Source organism: Leiobunum rupestre, chromosome 4, assembly GCF_980474605.1.
Source record: "Leiobunum rupestre chromosome 4, qqLeiRupe1.1.hap1, whole genome shotgun sequence".
In the NCBI taxonomy this organism is placed as follows: Eukaryota; Metazoa; Arthropoda; class Arachnida; order Opiliones; family Sclerosomatidae; genus Leiobunum; species Leiobunum rupestre.
This window is the reverse complement of record NC_143387.1, coordinates 27,735,665-27,755,723: the sequence shown is the minus strand read 5'-3', so window position 1 is coordinate 27,755,723 and position 20,059 is coordinate 27,735,665. Positions and strand designations below refer to the sequence as shown.

At 38.1% G+C, this 20,059-nt stretch overlaps 3 protein-coding genes across 8 annotated transcripts in view; 1 reads left to right on the top strand and 2 right to left on the bottom strand.

Annotated features, from left to right (window-relative positions):
* LOC149947355 (uncharacterized) overlaps positions 1-17,862 on the bottom strand; it is a 34,691-nt gene extending 16,829 nt beyond the window's left edge. For all 5 annotated transcript variants that reach the window (XR_016480621.1, XR_016480622.1, XR_016480623.1 and 2 more), the window contains exon 1: positions 17,715-17,862. The gene's annotated coding sequence lies outside the window, so the exon portion shown is untranslated. The remainder of the gene's footprint in view (positions 1-17,714) is intronic.
* A 188-nt stretch (positions 17,863-18,050) lies between these two features.
* On the bottom strand, positions 18,051-19,474 carry Snup (snurportin-1). Its single transcript, XM_090170883.1, has one exon. The coding sequence runs from the start codon at positions 19,074-19,076 to the stop codon at positions 18,051-18,053; it is 1,026 nt and encodes a 341-aa protein (XP_090027009.1). The 5' UTR covers positions 19,077-19,474.
* Positions 19,190-20,020, top strand: LOC149947353 (BET1 homolog). 2 transcript variants are annotated; one of them, XM_090171345.1, is made up of 4 exons: positions 19,190-19,364; positions 19,519-19,616; positions 19,674-19,730; positions 19,794-20,020. In XM_090171345.1, the coding sequence occupies exons 1-4, from the start codon at positions 19,340-19,342 to the stop codon at positions 19,947-19,949; spliced, it is 336 nt and encodes a 111-aa protein (XP_090027471.1). In that variant the 5' UTR covers positions 19,190-19,339; the 3' UTR covers positions 19,950-20,020. The 2 variants fall into 2 exon arrangements, with proteins under 2 accessions (XP_090027471.1, XP_090027472.1); XM_090171346.1 differs by having other exon boundaries at positions 19,674-19,723; positions 19,794-19,887.
* The last annotated feature ends 39 nt before the right edge of the window (positions 20,021-20,059 follow it).

Below are 20,059 nucleotides of genomic sequence, written 5' to 3'. Positions count from 1 at the left end.
CCAGTAGTCTTTTTCTACTATCGCGTAGAGGATTTGTAAGCGCGTTTTTTGACTTTCTTCTCGCGGACCACGCGGTTCGAGATTCTCGAATCACGACTTCACGAGCCGGCTACGTGTGAAAATATTATTTTCAAAGTAGAAATTGAAGAAAAAATCGATAACAAGGTATTGTTTATAAATTATATCATTATTTCTTATACGTAGTCATTATAACAATATTTAAATTCTACGGAAAGATTCCACCGAAAGCACCGAAGACCGTGTATTGTGCAGTTCCTTCCTGCAGTAATAATAACAACAAAAGTGGCTTATCTTTCCATTACTTTCCATCGAATGAGGGTCTTAAAGCGTGCGAAAGCGGGAAACTCGGATCAAAAGAAAGCGATGGGAGTCAAATTTCCTCCTGTAATCCCCTAAAAATTATATTTCCAGCTCGCTCTAGTAGCAGCCAATAAACATCAACCTATCTATGACGTAGACAGTATGTGATAAAAAAAAGTTACGCTATCTTTCTATTTTAAAATTTGAAATTAATCGTGAATATTTATAATTATACCAAATGTTTTATAGCTATATTTTTCTTTACTATATTTTTAAATAATTGATGAAAAAACTTCATATACGTAGAAAATTCTGACACCATCTCTTTAAAATGAAAAAAAAAAAAAAAACATTCGTATACATCGTTGCAAACTTTTTGTAATGAAAAATTAGAATAAAATGGTCTGACCGTGTACTGAACAGTATTTTACAATGATTTTATCATATACACTACTGTTATGACAGATAACTTTGTTGATATCCGTCGGCTGTACCCATATCGGTGCATCTCTAGTTAATACGGCACTGGCAATAAGGCCAGCAACCTCTAGTGGCCGTTATTTACCGTGGGAATAATTAAAGGGCACATCAACGTTCGAATTTCGGTAGTTTCGCACGCAAATTCCGGAAACAGGGTTGGAAAATACCAGAATTTGATTGGAAGGATCCGCTATCACGAGGTACGTAAGAGGAGGAGCTATACTAGATTTTCACCCAACCCGGGTTGCCACAGTATTTTTACAATCAAATGTCCTGACTCTTCCAGGTTTTCCCTGATCATCTCCGGAGATTTTCCCTGACTTATTTTGTGCCAAGATTTTGCATTTTTAAACCTATATTTTAGTAAACGTTTCCTATTTGCATCCGAAATTAAATTCCCTGAGTTTTCCCTGATTTTTAGACTAATTTTTTAAAATTCCCTGACTTTTCCCTGATTTTTATACCCATATTCAAATTCCCTGACTTTTCCAGGAATTCCAGTTACCGTGGCAACCCTGCCAACCATTTCAAATATCGGTGTTGCCCTTTATCAGTGGCGTAGCCAGAAATTCGTCAAGGGGGGTCGAGAAGGGGGTAGAAATTTAGTACGGTCAAAGGTAGTCCCAAGGGGGGTCTGGACCCGGAAACACCCCCCTTGTCTACGCCACTGCCCTTTATGCTCGGAAGTACGGAAAATTACCGCCATCTATCTAACTAAATTTGAACTACACTTTGAAAAGATTTGGAAACAAAAGATTTCATCGAGAAACTAAGCCAAACCAATCAGCGCAAACCATTTCTGTCTCAAATTATTTCACGTTTGAAGCTTTTTGGAGGAGTATTTTATTATTTTAAAATTAGAGTTGGCATGGTTTGAGCTGAGCGAAACACGCAAGTTCGTTCAAGTAGTACGACAGAGCTCATTCTTTCAAATTTAAATAAATTAATTTAAATGAAGAAATGTAAATAGGTCTCTTTTTCATTTTTAGTTGGAAGGTTTTCTGGTAACGCTATACGATATTATATTTTTCTTTCCAAATCCGTCTCTAAATAAGGAATCCTGATTAAGTAAATAGAACGAGTAAGGTAAATTTACTTCCGGCGTAATTCTACCTAATTCTTTCAATTGACCTAAGGCGTCGTTTGAAATGAATCCTTAAATACGCGGTTCGTTTGAGGCAGGCTAAACCGGGGGTAATTGATTTTAATTAGCGAATATTCGATCGAGGACGATCGGCGCTTAAATCGATACGAATGTTCCCGACACTATTTCGAGAAAGACCAAAAAAAAAAACGGTAGGATAGCCGGCTAAATCTTGATTGAATAATAGCACGTTAGAGGGGTTCTTTATCAACACCCCGAATCTGATAGCCCGCCAATTTACGAAAAGACCGTCGGCGATTTCGTCCCTTCGGGCGGAGCTGGAATCGTGGATACGGACCGGTTGCGAATCGTCCTCCACTCTCTTAATACCGCCACGCCGGCGAACCGATTCGAAGTTGGCCGCTCGCTAGAGAAACATTCCGCAGCCTTGACAAGGTTAAGAACAACATGGCGGCGCCCACGTGGCTGTCGGCGAAAGGGCCGCCGCGTTCGTCTCTTTATATATTTTAAAAGGGAGAAAAACAATATTTAGTATTCCAATCGAGTATTGGCGGAGAACGTCGGTGGAAGCGCGCTTGTAAGTAGCGCCGCCTCTGCGCGGATCGAAGACTCCCCCTCCCGTTCTATATCATCTCGTACAGTTGTAGCTCTGGCTCGCAACCTTCTGTATTTTTATTTGAATACATATTTCCCCCCGTTGCTGGAGAGGAGACTCTTATGGGAGCGGCGAGTGTGTCCGAATTGTGTAGACACACTCGAGAACCACCTCTACCTTTTTGTTATTAAAAGCTACGCATTTTCACAGAAATATTATTTACTTAAACATTTATATTTTAATAGATATTTTTGAATTTTAAATAATTTATTTTGCTTTCTAATTGCTTTTTTTTGGAGTTTTAGAACTTTTAATTGTTTTAGAACTTTTAATTGTTTTTAAATTTTTATTTGTTTTAGGATTTGTAACATTTTTACTGACGTTTAAAATTGTAATTGAGGTTTTAGATTAATTTGTATTTCGAATTTTAAAAAGTTACGATTTTTTACTGTCTAGATTAATCTGAAAATTGAAAAATGGTTTGCCTAGAATTGAAATTGCTACAAAATCAATTTATATATAATAATACCTTTAATGAAATATTAATATTATTTAAATCAATGAAATAAAAATACATACTGGCGTAAATAATACAAGTATTTAGGTTTTCATGATCAAATAATGAGCGCTGCGAAATAATTCATTCGTGAATAGATTATCGCATTAATGGCATTATTAATGCAAAATTCCTGGACAACACGACTTCGTAAAATTGTAGCGTTTACAGTAATAGCAAGTCCGTATGTTTCTTTTTCTCGGAAACGCGTTTCTTAGGGATTAATGGAAAACTTCCCAATTAATTATTTAATTACAGTTCTCGTTTCTTCGTCTTATTCCTACGAAATTTGTTTAAAAACAAATTTAACTTTCACTATGGAGATCATAATTCGCAAATACGTTGGTATTATGACATCCCGAGAGTAGATAAATTTGGAGCTTAGTTTTCACTCGTAAAACTTCTTTTATCAGTGCGAAAACGTCTCTCAAAATAAAGGCTTTACAATCCTACCCGGGAAAACTAGCGGATCGGCTGCCTTTTGCGGGATAGCTAAGCGGAAACCATCTGGATACCATGAGCGACGTCTTATTGATTCGCTACCTGGATACGACGAGACACAGGTATAAAAAGATAACCCAGCTTTAGTGGATAGGCCCACCCTAAAGATAAAATAAATGACACTGTTTTCCAGAGGGAACGGAAAACAAACGACAAACGTCGTCCGAGATTGCAACTAAAATCGTCCGAGCTTAGACCAGGCGGCAACTACCTCGGTCTAAGGCCTCTAAAGGAAAAGGCTTAAGTCGGGGCGCTTATAAAAAGATATCGCTTCTTTACCGGTTACGTCTACTCTTTACCGGTTACGTCGCCCCAAATGGGGGAGCGAAAAAGATAGAATACACTTTTCTTTTTAGCTCTTCATCACTGGGCTTCCTTTCGGAATCCATAATCACCGTCCAAACTAGCTTTGGAAAATTCGTTTCCATCTTTTCTCGGGCGCAATCCTTTTTAACCTATGGGAGGCGTCTCTAGGAATTTTCTTAAGACGTTATCGAAAATATCGAGTTAAGGTGGCGGCTAAAGGAAAAGAACGTTAGACACCAATGTCCAAAAGGTTTCGGGATATATTTGATGGCGTCTTATTGCTTATTCCACTCCCAAGTTATCGGCGCAACGACCCCCAGCCATACTTTCTAATTCCCTGACGTCTCCCGGGAGAAGCGCTGAAAATATTTTACAATTCAGGGAGGACTGGTAAAGTATTTCGCGTAAGATAGGGCTTCGGATCTCAAATATTATTAGGGACAAAAAGGGACTTTTCACGATAAAAATAGGAACCCACTTTTCGAAAATAAGAAATCAATATGGACTTACGTAAAATAAAGTTATCTTTATTTCATCTAGAGTATCCCTAAAATTGATTTAGGTTTAAGTTCTAAATATCACGGTTTTATTTTTTAAAGAACGAAAGAATTAGATTTTATTTAAATGTTTATTTTTTATTTTTAAATATTTAAAATATTTTGGCAAATTGATTAATAAGTGGAGTGCAGTGATAATGTAAACTAAAATTTTAATTAATCTGAATAAAAAAATAGCTTCTAACTTGAATAATTTAGTTTGTTCTGAATTGGCATAGCAACAGAAAGTACTTTGATATATTATGTAAATGCACCAAAGACGACTTAAATCAATGATTTTAAAAACAATTTGATTTAATTTTTTAAGAAAATCATTCGATTTACTTTAGGAACGAAAGCTCGAATTTGGGATAGTTTGGGGGTCTAGAGGAAAGAATTTTTTCATTCAGTTGCAGGTTTGGCACAATTTTGCCAAGGGTGGAAAAAACTAAATTTTTCCACCTATTGTGTTCCTGTTAAAAACCGCGTGGAAAATCGTACTTCCATGGTTTTATCCAGTGGCGGCGGAACGGGGGGGGGGACTTTTCCAGGTTTTTCCTGACCATCTCCGGAGATTTCCCCCGACTTATTTTGTGCTTTTTAACCAATATTTTAATAAAAGTTTCCTATTTGCAACCGAAATTAAATTTCGTGACATTTCCCCGATTCTTTTACTAATTTTTAAAACTATGACTTTTATACCCATATTCAAATTCCCTGATCTTTCCAGGAATTCCAGGTTTTCCACTGCTACCCTGCTAGACGCTCCCGTTCCAAACGCCATACGCTTAATCTCGTATATCTTATAAATGACGTAAATCGGTGGCTCGATCAGTAGAGGCGGAACCTTGGGAACGAGTTTATAGTACGTATATATACTTATAGTCACCTATTAGTTATAATTAAAGCTTTTCAATGGGTAGACGTTGGACATTTTTGCGCGACCGACGGATCGAAGAAATTGTCGCCACGTCAATATTTTCCAAATAACATTCACGTACCCCCATTTCGTTCCCCTTCCGTTACTATGGCTAGTAGCGTCCCCCAACATCGGACGCGTGTCTACTGAGTAAACAAATACTCGGGGGTTCGAGCTAATCACTCGTCACTAACGTAAGTAAAACTAGGTAAGATTCCGGGGCACTAGCGCATCTTTTAAAAAACCGGCGGACCAGCTATGGAATCTTACCACTGTACGAATTCCGAGAATGTAATCGAATTCGCTACACTCCAGATATTGAATCTTCATTTATTAGAATATTTCGAAGCCCCTTCTTCAAACGCGTAACCCTTGAACGAATTCCGAAAATGTAATCAGATATTTGACTTATTTTAATAGTTAATTTTATAAAATAAAATGTTGCTCTTACGTCAGAAGACCCAGCTTTATTAGTGTATTCTTCGCGCGAGTTTTATTAAACTCTATTAGAATTGTCGCTTCAATAGTATAGTAGATATACAGGGTGTCCACTAAAAAAAACAAAAATGATAACTGAAAAACGTTTATGAAAAATTTCAACTTTCTATGGACAATTTATCGTGCAGGGGGACATTTACTAGTGTAAAATTTTACGACCTTGAACCATGTCTTCAAGGTCATTCAAAATCTATCTCGAGAACCGTTGCGTTTACGGATTTGGTTCCAATTAGAAAGTTGTTTCTCGCTATATTATTAGTTCAAATAACTTTGATTTGGCCTAATTTGACAAATCATATTTCGTTTTTTAGTGGACACCCTGTATTATAAGCTTCTAGTAGCAGTATTTTCGGTACGCACGTGAGGTCAACTACAGTAAACCTGTCTATATATCGAAAACGTTAACAATAGTTATTTTAATCATTACTAACGTAAGGTCAATTAGAGTTATACATAGTGGTTTGTTATATTTTTGGTAGTTCTGCCAAATAATTTTCTGACGCGCACTTAGTCTCTCTTTTCGAGATTGAATAACGGAGTAATAAGTCAAAGTTTAAACTTCCATTAGGCGGGATAGGGCGAGGGTGCGTAAGTAGCACCCCCTTTAAAAGTTTCTTGAGCATAATATATCTCTTAACTCTTATAGAGACTTTGGCTAACAAGGGAGGGAGCCTATAAGCCCTATTTTTATTCGCCTACATCTAACGCGACCAATAAAAGTAATAGTAAATCGATGCAAAGACCTTCGACGTCCGTAAGGTCAACTGTTTGCCGACTAACAAGAAAGAGAAAATTGGCGGCTACGACGTCAGCTTATTGAGCCTCCCACGATTTACCGACTGGCTGGGAACGAGATGTCCCCGCAAAAGGCCTTACACCGAAACCGGCTCATCTTCCAATCGACAACCAAAGTATTTCATTTCTCCCAGGAATATTTACTGACAAATTCTTGTAAAGTGTTAATTTCTAAATCATTTTAATATTAATCTTTTAAATATTCTTTATTAGATAAAAAAATAAAACAGTTGAGTTTGGGTGAACTACAATTTTAGCGAGAAAGTCATGAAAAATCGCATATATTTCACCAGAAATATGAAGGGTGTTTCAAAAGGTGATTCAAATTTTTTAACGAGTTGAGAAGTATGCCTGTTTTTCCCCATTTTCCTACGTTGAGTTAAAAGAGCGCCAGAGCTTCAAAGTGTGTCCTACTAGCCCCTGGAAGTAGGCTGCAACAAGCGCAAAACCAAGCAGCAGGGACTTTAAATAGTAAATACTGTTTAAGTGTACTTTTTTTACTCTGGTTAGCTTGATTTGTTTACTTATCACACGAACTCAAACCTTAATGTTCGCGTTTCCCTGCTGCTTGGTTTTGCGCTTGTTGCAGCCTACTCCCAGGGGTTAGTAGGCCACCCTTTGAAGCTCTCTGTAGCGCTCTTTTAACTCATCGTAGGAAAATGGGGGGGGGGGGGGGAAACAGGCATACTTCTCAACTTACAACATGAAGGGCTTGCCACCACCCTCCTACGCATTGTAACCCGGCCACCTGTTTAAAGGCATTATAAGTCGCTAGATGACTTGGGCCTAAGGTGGTGCCTTGGGTATTAGCCTAGCTGATTATTATTATTAACTCCTTAAAATTTTTGCATAACCTTTTGAAACACCCTGTATAAAATTGTTCATGACACTATACTGATAATGATATTCGCTTGATGAAAACTATCTCGAAAGAGATATACGATTATTTCTGTTTTCAAGTAATTTATCAGAAAATCACGATAGTTAACCGTAATTTCGAAAGGAAAACTCAAACAAAATCAGGAATCGCACTAAATATCTTAAATGTGATCTAAAAAAACCACGAAATCACTGAAAAATAGCAGATAAAACTAAATCAATATACCATCACGTGTTTGATTTCGATATCAATGGGAAAACGAACTTCCGTGTTTGGTGGGGGATCAAAGAATTGAAAATTTCTACCACCAAGTTAAAAAGAAGCTAGTGATGATTGGCGCTAGTTACGTTTCCATTCGTAGCGTGAGTGGGCAAACAATTTTGTTATTTAGATCATACTCCCTTTACTTTAATTTATATTTAAAAATCCAGAGTCCATGATAATAATTATCATGTTCATTTTTAAATAAAAATTATTAATTTTAATGCTTTTAATAAATTTTATGCCTCTCTTCTTAGAGAATAAATTAATAATCAATTCGCGCGCATAGGGAACGTAAATTATCTTTATTTAATTTTAACTACTCGTAATTTTTTAAGTATAATAGATCCCGTATATCTCGCTGACCCTCGTTACACTAATCGTTAACAGGTAACGACAGAAAATGATCGTAATCCTCATAAAAATAAATTGCCTAAGTAGTATCTCGGGCTCTGATCTAAAATCAAAACATGCAAAGTACAATAATACATTTATGTCGAGCAGATGTTTTTATTGTTCAGAGAGGGGAGGAGATGGAAATTTGAAACAATGGCATATCGCCGACGAAGCGCCAGAAAAGAGATTATAAAGCGAAAACTGCGGATAAAAAATTCCCGAGCTTGGTTCGAACGATGACGATAACGGGTGTTTTGAGCACGAAACAATTCCGACACAAATCTATTAAAATGTAATTACGGAAGCCAAAATGCGTGTAAATGCGAATATAGAATACAAAATATTGTAACACCTGGGCTGACGTCACTGGCGCAGGCTAAATTCCAGACAAACCATTTTTAGTTACCCAAGCTGGTTCACCTGGCTGCGATATTAAAAACGCTATACCACTGTTCAAAAAAGATTTTGATTAACAATTCAAATTTCGTTCTTAGAGGGAATCAAGTTTGATTTTGCTTGATTTCCAAATAAAAAATGTATCGATTATTTCGGAAATTTCTCCGAATTTGTTCCGTTGATTTTTTCTTGTTTTGGCTCGTTCGAGGGAATCTTTTACAAATCGTCTTCAACATTGGCGGTCCTACAGACTTCGACCATTTGATTAATTTTTAATTTTACAAAGGAAATTGCCGCTTTGCGTTTGGTTTCGAATTATTACTTATGACCCTTTGAACTGGCCCTTAAGGGGTTGAAGTGTGCAATAACTGGTGGCTTTACCGGGGAATCGGGGTGCGGCTCTTGTAACCCATAAGGGCGGTGGCGCACTGGGAGATGTTAGCTCTGATCAAATGGTCTTATCTCCATCTCCGACTTCGGTCAGGTTTGGGCTGAAAACTGAGCTTCGACTCAGTCTAACGGAGAGGGTCCAGGCAAACTGTCCGCCTCGGAGGATTGGGTAGCCTGCTTTAGGGCAGCGGGCCTCCGTATAAGGGCACGGTGGTCCTGTTTCTCGGCCTTTTGGGGTCCACCGGGATCTCCGGTGTCAGCTGTGCCGGGTGACGTGGACCGCTGTGTGCCCGTCGTTCCCCTTTAGGAGCTCTCTCCTAAAGGTATGGCTCTCTACCTCCATAGGTAGGGTGTCGGCTGGAGTTGCTATAGCATCCGCTCTTATTCCCACTGCTGTGTGCGAAGTGGGGGGTTGGTCGTCCCATTGATGCACCTTCTGCTGGGTTGAGTGGCTCGCGTCTAAGGTGAGACCAACAGTAGTAGGGTACTACTACCCACGCTGGATTTGTCACCTGTCGGGGCTGTGGACGCTGGCGTAGGGCACTATGATGATAGTCCTCCGGTGGTGTGGTTTTAATCTTACCGGTACACCGGGCTACAAATTCTGACACACTGACTCTTTGAACATATCGAACGTATCCAATAAAATGAACTTTGCACCAAAAGAAGTACAGAGTACTTTTACATATAAATTTCAAGTAACTCGTATTAAATCTAAAAATCGTCCGTTAATCAGGGTTGGCTGATTTAAATCAACTTGATTTTAATCACGATTTAAATCAATTTTTATAAAGTATTTATGAAAAATATAAAACCTCGCCAATTGCTATAATTTGTTTAAATATAATCTTTCCGGTACTTTCCCCCTAGTGTTGCATTGGATTCTACCTGTGGGTGGAGATTCCGCCGAATTGGTTTTGTAAAAGTACCAAAATAGGTTTTAAAAAATAAAAATTTCTATATGATTATTAGCTTAAATTTAATAAATTCATTATACATATTAGTCTTTAAAAATTAAAACATATTTGTTTTAGGTAAAATTATGATACTAAATTATATAAAACTTTGAAATTTTAATTAAAATCAAATAAATCAAAAAAATCAATAAAAATCCGATTTAAATAAAGAAAATCGATTAATTTGATTGTTTTTAAAAAAATAAAAAATTGCCAACCCCGCCGTGAATACGCGCGACGGCTTGTTTTTCCGTAACTAGCGTAATCATCGCTAGCGTCTGTTAGATCTGGTGTCAGAAATGCGAGATTCGTCAAGATGGAAGTTCTATTTAACTCCGCTACTTACTGCATGGGATTTCCAAAAGCACGTTTCTGTACAAAGATAGATAAATCCGCGACTATTGATGAAGGCAGAGGCTAAGTGAGAGCTTCCCACGTCTCGAATGCCACTCTCTCTACGTCCACGTATCAATTTTCCCGAAGCTTCATCTTTCCAGTAAACACGAGGACATAACGCCATTACGCCAAGACTGCGTAGATCCAGTACCGCCATCAACGGGCCGATACAACACGAATTAAACAAAAAGTTCCCTCCGAATCGTTCGACCTTTCGCCGCCGTTATTTGCCCGTTGGTCAGTAACGGGAGACGGTAAAGGCTATTTCGGACCAATTAATGGCGCGTAAAACATTGTCCTATTCACCGACGACATATTGGACATTCGATAGCAGAAGCGCGTGACCAAACGTAAGACGGACATTTCGGACGACGAGAAGAAAAACATTTAATACAACAACAACAACAACAACAACGCGAAGGCCGAGTATAGTCATTCGACAGGGTTGCCACAAAATTTTCAGATTCAAATTCCCCGACTTATTAAGGCCAAAATTTTACTTTTATCAGAAGTTAATAAATTTAGATGAACTTATATTTCAGTAAAAAGGTTATTGCAATGTTGAAAAAATTAGCCAAACATCCAAGGAAATAAATGATAATCGTGGAATTTGTCATAGATCTAGAGTTAAATTACCTTCAAAAGTGCCAAGATAAAATTTAATTCTCTGAATTTTTACCAATTCTTAAAATTCCCTGATTTTTAGGCCCATTTCTAAATTCCCTGACTTTCCTGTTTTTCCCTGACGTGTGGCAGCCCTGTTCGAAGCGTGCTGGTTTCGGGCGAAGATAGTGTCTCGGCCGTCGTTAGTGGAAGTCTCTCGGATAGTAGAATTGTTTAGAAGCGGCACCCCTTTCCCCTCACCAGCGGGGCGGGCCGAGTTGTTGTTGTGGAACGAAAAGTGATAATTAAAATCTTTAAACAGTGTTATTTTAACGCGGGTAATAATCCGCTAGAGCGCTTAAAATGAACATTTCGAGTTGAGGGACGTTACGCTTCGGTGGTTCATAGTTGGAATTCCAACCGCGTTGAACATTCGATTTACAGTTGGCGACGCCATATTGTTTTAAGCTTCGTCAAGGTTACCGTGGTTACGGGAGTTTCTCCCGCGAAACGACCCCTTTTATAAACCGGTGCCAAGCTTGGCCATATAGTGCTTTTTATAAAGTAATGTTAATCTTATGTCACAGTTAGAGCTACTAGCGCCGCCGAGTCATTTACTATTCGGCGCGCCTCCGATAAATTTTGAGATAGTTTGAGTTTTCCTACGTAAATTGATTTTTTTTTTGAAATTATCAAAAGGGGGGGGGGGGAGGAGATATTATTTCCCCTTCACGCTGCCGAGGATTTTTAAAAAATTAGATTTGCCAAACGCCGCCGCCGACTGAAATTAAATAGTCCCTATGCTCTAGTCCAGCGGTTCCCAATTTTTTTGTTATGGAACCCTAAATTATCCCCCAAATTCCGGCGGAACCCCAACTAATTTTTTTACATATCTTAAAAGACTCTTGACACAAACAAAGATGGCCGCGCTGCGAATTCTCGGAACCCCTGTGACCCTTCCGCGGAACACCTATTGGGAACCGCTGCTCTAGTCAGCCTATTAATTTAGCCACGTTCACACGTACCCTCGGAAACATTTTGCCTCGTTTCGATTTCACTGCGGTGCGTTTGGAAATCTGTTCGTTCACAAGTTTGATTTCCAGCGAGTTTTGAAGAAAATTGGGTGCGCGTAGTATAGCCACGTAATTAGGAGTTCGTCTGCTCACGCATTTTAGTCACGATTTCAAACCATCTAATTAAAAACGAATGCACACGGAAGAAATCTTCGTATTTAAATATGCAAAAAACTGGAAGATTATTTTCTTGCAAAATATTCATAAACATTTTATTAGGCGCGAAAAATCCGCAATTGTCGATTTTCTTAAAAATTAAAGAACATGGTTCGCGAAAAACCGACTCGATGACGTCACGAATCGCTGCCAAACTGGTCGACGAAGCGATCTGAAACGCTGGGACGCGCAACGGTCACTGTTCACACGACGGCATCCAAACGTTGCCGGAGCGCTCGCATCGTTTCAGAGGGTAGGTGTGAACGCGGCTTTTTATAAGTCTACGAGCGCGCGCTACAGTCGCCAGAGGAATATATGTTTTTCTAGAGCGAAGAATATACTAATAAAGCTATGTCTTGTGACGTAAAAGCAACATTTTAATAATTTGGGCGAGACTACTTTTTATTTTATAAAATCAACTATTAAGAGGGTAGGCCTTATTATCAATTTCTAGATAAATGACCGTAGGTCTGAAGAGCATCCTGTATTTACCAAATCTCGTTAAGCTCAACGAAAATTTACATACGGAATAGGGAAAACTAATTCGTAAACCGAGTGGCTTATAAAAATTGCCCAAAGGTCGCTTTTACTGGATGTCAAGTGGAAAACGCGTCAAGTATTCAACCGCTGTTTCGTTGTAGATGAAGGGTTTGTAAACGAGTTACCACGCGACAATTGTCGAGTCCATCTGTTGCAGACTAAATTGTAACAAAAACACCTGGTACGCAGGCGCTACCTATCGCCTAATGACGAAACCAAATGTGGGCGGGGTAAAAGCCGGCCAGACAATTACAATGCCGAGCGATTTTATTCATGACCTTTAAATTTTACTCACATAAGAACGGGTCAGGAATCCAACTGGTCGCTCTCATACCCTTTTACGCTAACCTTTACAAGTTCACCCACCCTTAGATGAACTCACGTCTCGGATAGATTGAGTACTCTTTATTTTTGTAAGACGATAGCTTTAAGCCACATAGGTACATTTTAATTTTCGGGTTATTTTAAACCACAGATAAATTTCGTATTATTTTAACAGGGTTCGTACAAAATTTCCGGAATTAAATTTCCTGACATTTCAAGGTTTTTTTTCCAATTTCCCTGACCATTTTTGTTGAATAAACTTATGTTTTGAGGTAAAAGTCTTGATTATGTATTTTTAATACATCTTTCAAAAATTTATTTGCCGGTTTTTTTTTTGGACAAATTTCAAATTCCCTGACCATTTGGAAATATTTTCAAATTCCCCGACTTTTCCAGGTCGTGTAAGAACCCTGTTTAAGCCATTCATTTGTATAACCTTTCAAATTACATGGTTGCCACAATATTTTCGAATTCAAATTCCACGACTTTAAAGGGTAAAATTAGACAATGTTTAACTTTATATTTTACTTTTATCAGAAGTTACCAAATTTAAATCGGTATATTTCAGTACAAAGGTTATTGCAAAGTTAAAAAAATTAGCAAAATTCCCCGATTTTCCCCTGACGTGTGGCAACCCTGAATTAGCATTCTCAAGTTCTTGTTCAAACATTAAAATATCGACTAACTAATTAGCGGTGTTAGCTGGGAAGAAATCGGCAAAGGTTTATTAATAAATTTATTCATTCCAGATACCCCGAAAAAAAATGGCAAAAAAAAACTCGCCGGGTTAGTTTTTCTGGTAAATTTTCATATTTCCCCCTATTACGCAAAAGGCATCGTCGACGAGCGAAAGGTGGGAAAAAAGTCGTAGATCATCATCATCCCGCTGAATTATCATCAAGGTAAATTTGTCAGGCCCCCGCGCGACTAAAAAAAACTGGGCGAATTTTGACGAGATAGAGAATCAATGGGGGCCCCTCGTCGACGATGTTTGGTGTCCTGGGTCTAGGCTCGATGTCGCCAAAGATGGATTTCCATAACAGGATCGAATTCGACGCGAAACGCCCGTCAGATATGACGAGCTTTCGGGGATACGGAGCTCGCCTTCACTCGAATCAGAAATGAAAAAAAATATGGTTTTAAACCGTCCCCTCTAGGTCTAGTTGAGTCTGCGGAGAGAGAAACCCTAATCTATACGGGTCTCGAGCTAAAATCCGACAAGGCTCGAAACTGGTTCCAGAACATTGGAATAAATTAACAATTTTCGGTCGAGGGGTAGCGAGCTAAATAAAATAAAACGGCTCATTCTAACAAGCCGGCGCGTTCGTTCAACAACGCCTGACTCCTCCCCCTGACACGCAACGACGTCACTCGTACTATTTTCCCATAGTGATACAAATAATATACACGTCCCCAAAATGGCCGCTAGCTACGCGGTACTAGTACTCTATATTGTTAAGTCGAAATAGCGAAGGAAGATTAAGTTGAACACGAGGAAATTTCAATATAACAGCGCTAAATTACTATAAAATGAATGGAAATCATAAATATCGGTAAATCATTACAAAAAAACAGCAATGGACTATAATCCTGTTAAAATACAGGTAGAAACGTCCAAAGTAAAAAGGCGACCAAAAAGCTAAACCCTCACAAATTTAAAGTAATAAAACTGACGAAATACTCGGATCAATAAGTCTTTGAGGAAAGAGGGTTCAGACTAAAGACTATATAACGCTTCGCTTACTAGACAGGCGTGTTCTATGGCTCAACTTGCATACCGATTGTGGCTCCATCTCGACGCTGGCCCAAAATTTCCCCTAGCTTGAGCTGTGTTACTAGTGGCGCCTCTAGCCACGGGTCCAAATATTACCCCAGTTTTTACAGCGCTACAGAGGTGTTAACAGGTTTTTCCTAGGAACACGCCTGTCTAGTAAGCGAAGCGTTATATAGTCTTTGGTTTAGACAGATACTTATACATTATAAACTTCTGGTAGCAGTATTTTCGATACGCACGTCAACTACCGTAAAATAGTAATCCTGACTGCCAAAATATTCCCAAACCTGTCTACCGCCGAGACGATTTTAAAATCTCGATTTTATAAATATTTCAGCAAACGTTTTCCACTACTACAACGATTTAAGTGGAATAAAATTGTCAACCTGTTCAAATCCGAGGTGGGCTTCTTTGATTCTTTTAAAAGGATTAACTAGTATTGCAAATGATATGGATGATGAATTCAAGACTAACGGAATGCCAACTTGTATTGTGGGAGCGGGAAACGTTTCTACGAAATAGCGACCTATCATTTAGATAAATCAAATCAACGAGTACACGATTATGGCGACGACTAAGCTGCGGAGATCTGATTTCGCAAACTATCCAAAAATGATTGAAATAAATAAAGCTTTCCTAAAAAATGGTCATAAAATATGTACATTTTGCCAGACGAACGTCGTTTGATCGTTTCGCCATCTGAAATAAATTAAAGGACCCTTTGAAAAAAACCTGGCCTAAAATTGCGAATCCCGCCAATCATAGTTTCTCCAAACCAATTTTAAAAGATCGCGCCGAAAACTAGTTAAAAATTGAACAGCCTTTCTGGGCCTTTCGAGGGGCTAACCACTCTCTGAAAATCTGTACACCGATTACACAAATATGAAAATGAGTACAGCCTTTGGTAGTGCTAAATCTGTACTCACTTACGTAATCATTTTAGTGCAGTCAAAGCTACAGGCTTGTACACCGATTACGGGGAGTGATCAGCCCCTCGAGGCCTTTAAAGGTAAGGATAACTCTTACGTAGCACGCTCTAGAAAGTCTTGTTATTGTTTTAATATCTCGTTAAGGAAATCAATAATTAATTGAAGATCCTACTTGGATGTTTAAAAGCCTCTCGTCGCGATTTGCTATTTATAGCGACTTTAGACAGACATCTCCGAAAAGATACGTAAGCCAGACGGGCGACTAAGACACACCAGCGAAACGACAAAAAAAGTCAAAGACGTCCGGATGGGAAAAAATTTAGCATCTTCCCAATTCTAAGCGGGAGAGATTAGCTAACAAGTGGCGCCATTTTTTTTTAAAGGGGGAATTCGGCGACGCAAATATTTCAAACCCACACCAGAATGAGAAAACTAGCGTAAATAAACGCCAGACGTTTTTGCAACGCGGTGGGTGAAAACCCTTTCCCGTTTAACGAGGATATCGCCGCAAAATATTTACATAAGATATCGAAGTCATCGCGCGCAAAATCCGTCTAAAAACCGTTAAACAATCAGGGCAAATAGACGATGCAACGATCTACAAAACGAACGAAGCTTAGTTGACGAAAAATGTATCGAGTCATTTTCCCTATTCGACCGGGTCATTAGAAATAAAAAAAAACCAACAATGCCAAAATTAATAAATAATTATTCGTATTGATGTCGATTTTCTAAATGAAACGATTAGCCGTTACGAAAATGTGATTGAAAATTTCCTTCCAGCAGCGCCAGGGTCATTCTTCCGCTTTTGGCTGAGGGATAGAAATCATTCCATCCGAACAAGTATGAGGAAAGACAAAAAACAGGTTTTAGGAAGAATATTTGGGAAAAAAAATTGACCTCTTTTTCTATACGCATTTAGTAATTGCTACCAGAACTTCCAGAAGGACTCGAATTTTTCGAAGGCAAGGTTTTTCTTTCTCAGAGGGAAGGGTCTGATTAGCGCCAGAAAACAGGCATCTTCCGAAAAATAATCACCAATAATGTCATCGGCCATGCCTATGTCTTTAAGTTCGTTCTAAGGGCCTCAAACTGGACAAAGAAATCGACGTTTTCTACACTATAAATAGAAACTTCCAGCGTTTTTGCGTTCGTACACCAAATGGAACCAGCCCGTGAAGGGAGAAATTGTTAGGAAGGGGGGTTACTTTGTTATTCGGTGTGAAAAGAAAGCCCAGTTTTGGCGCCGCGCGAAAGCGATTTATCTCGGGAGGGAGGGCCCCGATATTCGCGGATCGGAAAACGCGCCTTTGAAATTGAAAACCAAAGTCAAGGCCGAAGGTCAAAAGTGGTGCGGGGACCGTGGTGAGGGACCCAAAAATAAGAGGGTGAATAAATTGCACCGCCTCTGTATTTGGCCGGGCACGGGGGTCGTAATGGCAGGTTGGCGCATTTTTCAGGGTACGAAAAACAAATTCGTAACGGGATATTGGAGCCATATTTTCCAGCTTTGTTTATTGTTTTAAAGTCGGCTCGCTGTAGTTATGTCTGCGATATGTTTCTCTCAACCGCTGCCTATCCACTAAAACAAACGAATTCGTATCGTTTGGGGTCTGTAAGAATTGAGGGGGGGGAACGAATTATAGCGTAGTAACGTCAACCCATATCAAAGGAATATAAAATTTTACACAGGTCTAAAGTTTCAAGTTCGTAAATAGGAAGTCCTATTGCAAAAAAGGTTCCTTATATTTGGGGGCGTATTAATTATGTTGGCAAAGAGGATTTAATAAACCTCGACTTAACGTTATTCCGGAATGGGCGCGCAAAATCGACCGTGCCTTCCCGGATTGCCTAAGCAGCCACTTCCGAGGAAATATCCGTAGAAAGCCCGATTCCCGAACCACGAAGAAGCCAAGGCTTAAAAATTGATCGCTATCATTCTTTCTCGAAGCCTTGGTTAGAGAAGTAGTCGTAAAAATACTTCGGTTTAAAGTTAATTCCGAAAGACAAAAAGTAATTTAGACTTACTAGGTACGGATTAGGTGTTTGTTGAAGAAAATCACTTATATCTGTATATTTATATCTACTGTGTAATATTATATAAGCCGATTTAATCACAGCGGTACATTTCGCGCTTGCTATGCACTTCAGCCATTTCCAGGAATGTCGTTCCCTAGTGACGTTTCACTACGTAATCCATCTCATTTTGTTCTTTATCGAAAATTTCAATAATCCAGAACCAGTGTCGCCATCTATCTAAAAACGATGAAACAGAAATTGGAAAAAATTCACACTTTTACTGCAATGGTGCTGCTATCTATTTAAACTTTTTCAAAATAAAAAAATAATGTATTTCAATAATTTTTAATCGATATTCATACATTTAATTTGGTCTTGAATATGTATATCTTGAATTTTTGATTTAACAAAGGCATCATATGATACATAAGAATCTAGTTTGTCTTGCATGAAATATTCTGGGACCGCAACTTGGAAAGCTTCCTGTACCATATGGGGCTTAAGCCAAGTAACAAGAGGAGTTTTACCAATTGTATAATGGGCCCCCTTATGGTAAAAAAGTAAGCCATCAAGTTTGGCTTCAAACGGTAAAGGAGAGTTAAGAATTATGTGAAGTGTTTCTGAGTCACAACTGTAATTTTGTAATGCCACAAAAGAAAAGGGGTTTTTAGTTGATTTTTCTGCAATATTTGGAACTTCTGAGAGTTTGTCTTTCAACCAATAAAATCTAAATTCAGCTTCAGAGTCGTAGACTGGAAACCCATTCCAACACATGACATCGAGAATATAAAAATATTTTACAGATCGATCATATACACAGTCCAATATCGTATAATTAGAACTTTTATGGTTAGGTTCACGACTTCCACCTGGTAATAATGATTGAAATGTAGTCATTCTCTGTCCAGTTCTACGAGAATACGCATTAGTTATCCCATTTGAAGCTATGACCAAACATCGTTTAGCAACGGGGCATAATTTCATGACCCATGAAGTCTCAAAATCAGATGGTAAATCTAGCATCCATTCCGAGAGCATTAGCTGATCTTTGTAAAGTTGTTTTCCTTTTGACATTTTCTTTCGATACTGATAAGGTTTAGACTCGCACTGCATTTCTTCAACATCATCATCATCAGACAAACCAGCTGATTTTGCAAGATCTCCGAGAGCCAAATTTCTTGCTAACTTTTGATAGTTTTCTCTTTTCTCTTTTAAATGTTTAAGGAAATTTGATCGCCTCTCCTCTTGGGAAACAAGCTGCTTACTATTGTTTTTGTATTGAACCAAACGATTTTTTGGATCCGAAATTGATTCTGAATTAACATTTACTTCGTTTAACGTTGAAAGAAGGTCATTAAAATTCGTCGCCATGCTGACAGTGACGAGATTTATAAACTCTTGAAAAACTGAGTGACAATCACTCACAAGAACCAATTATCATACTATGTAGCAGACGAATATACTAGATCTTGGCAAAATATCTAAAGTATTTCATTGGCTGGAAAATTATCGAAGTTGACGTGTTAATGGAGAGACTGCGGAAAATTGGTTGATCGTAACCCTTTTCGAATTATTTAAAATTAACCTATACTTGTTGGCAATTTTTTTAAACTTTTGTTCCTGAAACACCCAAAATGAAACGGACAGCGACTCATTCAAGTAGGTTTTTATCTTGCAGTTAAAATAAACGTTTTTAGTCTATCCAGCCTAAACGTTGGCCAAGGCCCCTAATGTTTTCCTGTTACACCACCGGAAAGTGGCGCCACGTATTGGAAAATAACATTCCTAATTAAATATTATGGATCAATTTTAGATGGAAATTACTATGGAAATCCTTCAAATGAAATTGTAGAAGAAGAAAATGAACGGTTGGTTGATGGGCTTAAAGATAAAATAACAGCATTAAAATCGGTAATATAATTTAAACTGAAATAATTAAATTCCACTTAACTATCAAAATTATTTCAGCTTTCAATTGATATTGGACATGAAGTTAAAGAACAAAACAAATATTTAAGGCAAATGGTAAAATTTTGATTAAAGCAATATAATAATTGAAATAATAAATATTTATACATTTAATTACAGGATGATGATTTTGATTCAACACATGGATTTTTAGGCTCAACCATGGGTCGTTTAATTAAAATATCCAAAGCAGGACACAATAGATATATTTTATATTTAATATTATTTTCATTTTTTGTTTTCTTTGTGATTTATATAATATTAAAATTAAAGTGAAGTATTAAAACCAGAAATTTTGTATCAGTTTATAGTCATTATTTATGATCTGGATTGTTTTTAATAATTCCTATAAAATTCGGGTTTTTTATGGGATGCTTTATTAAAGT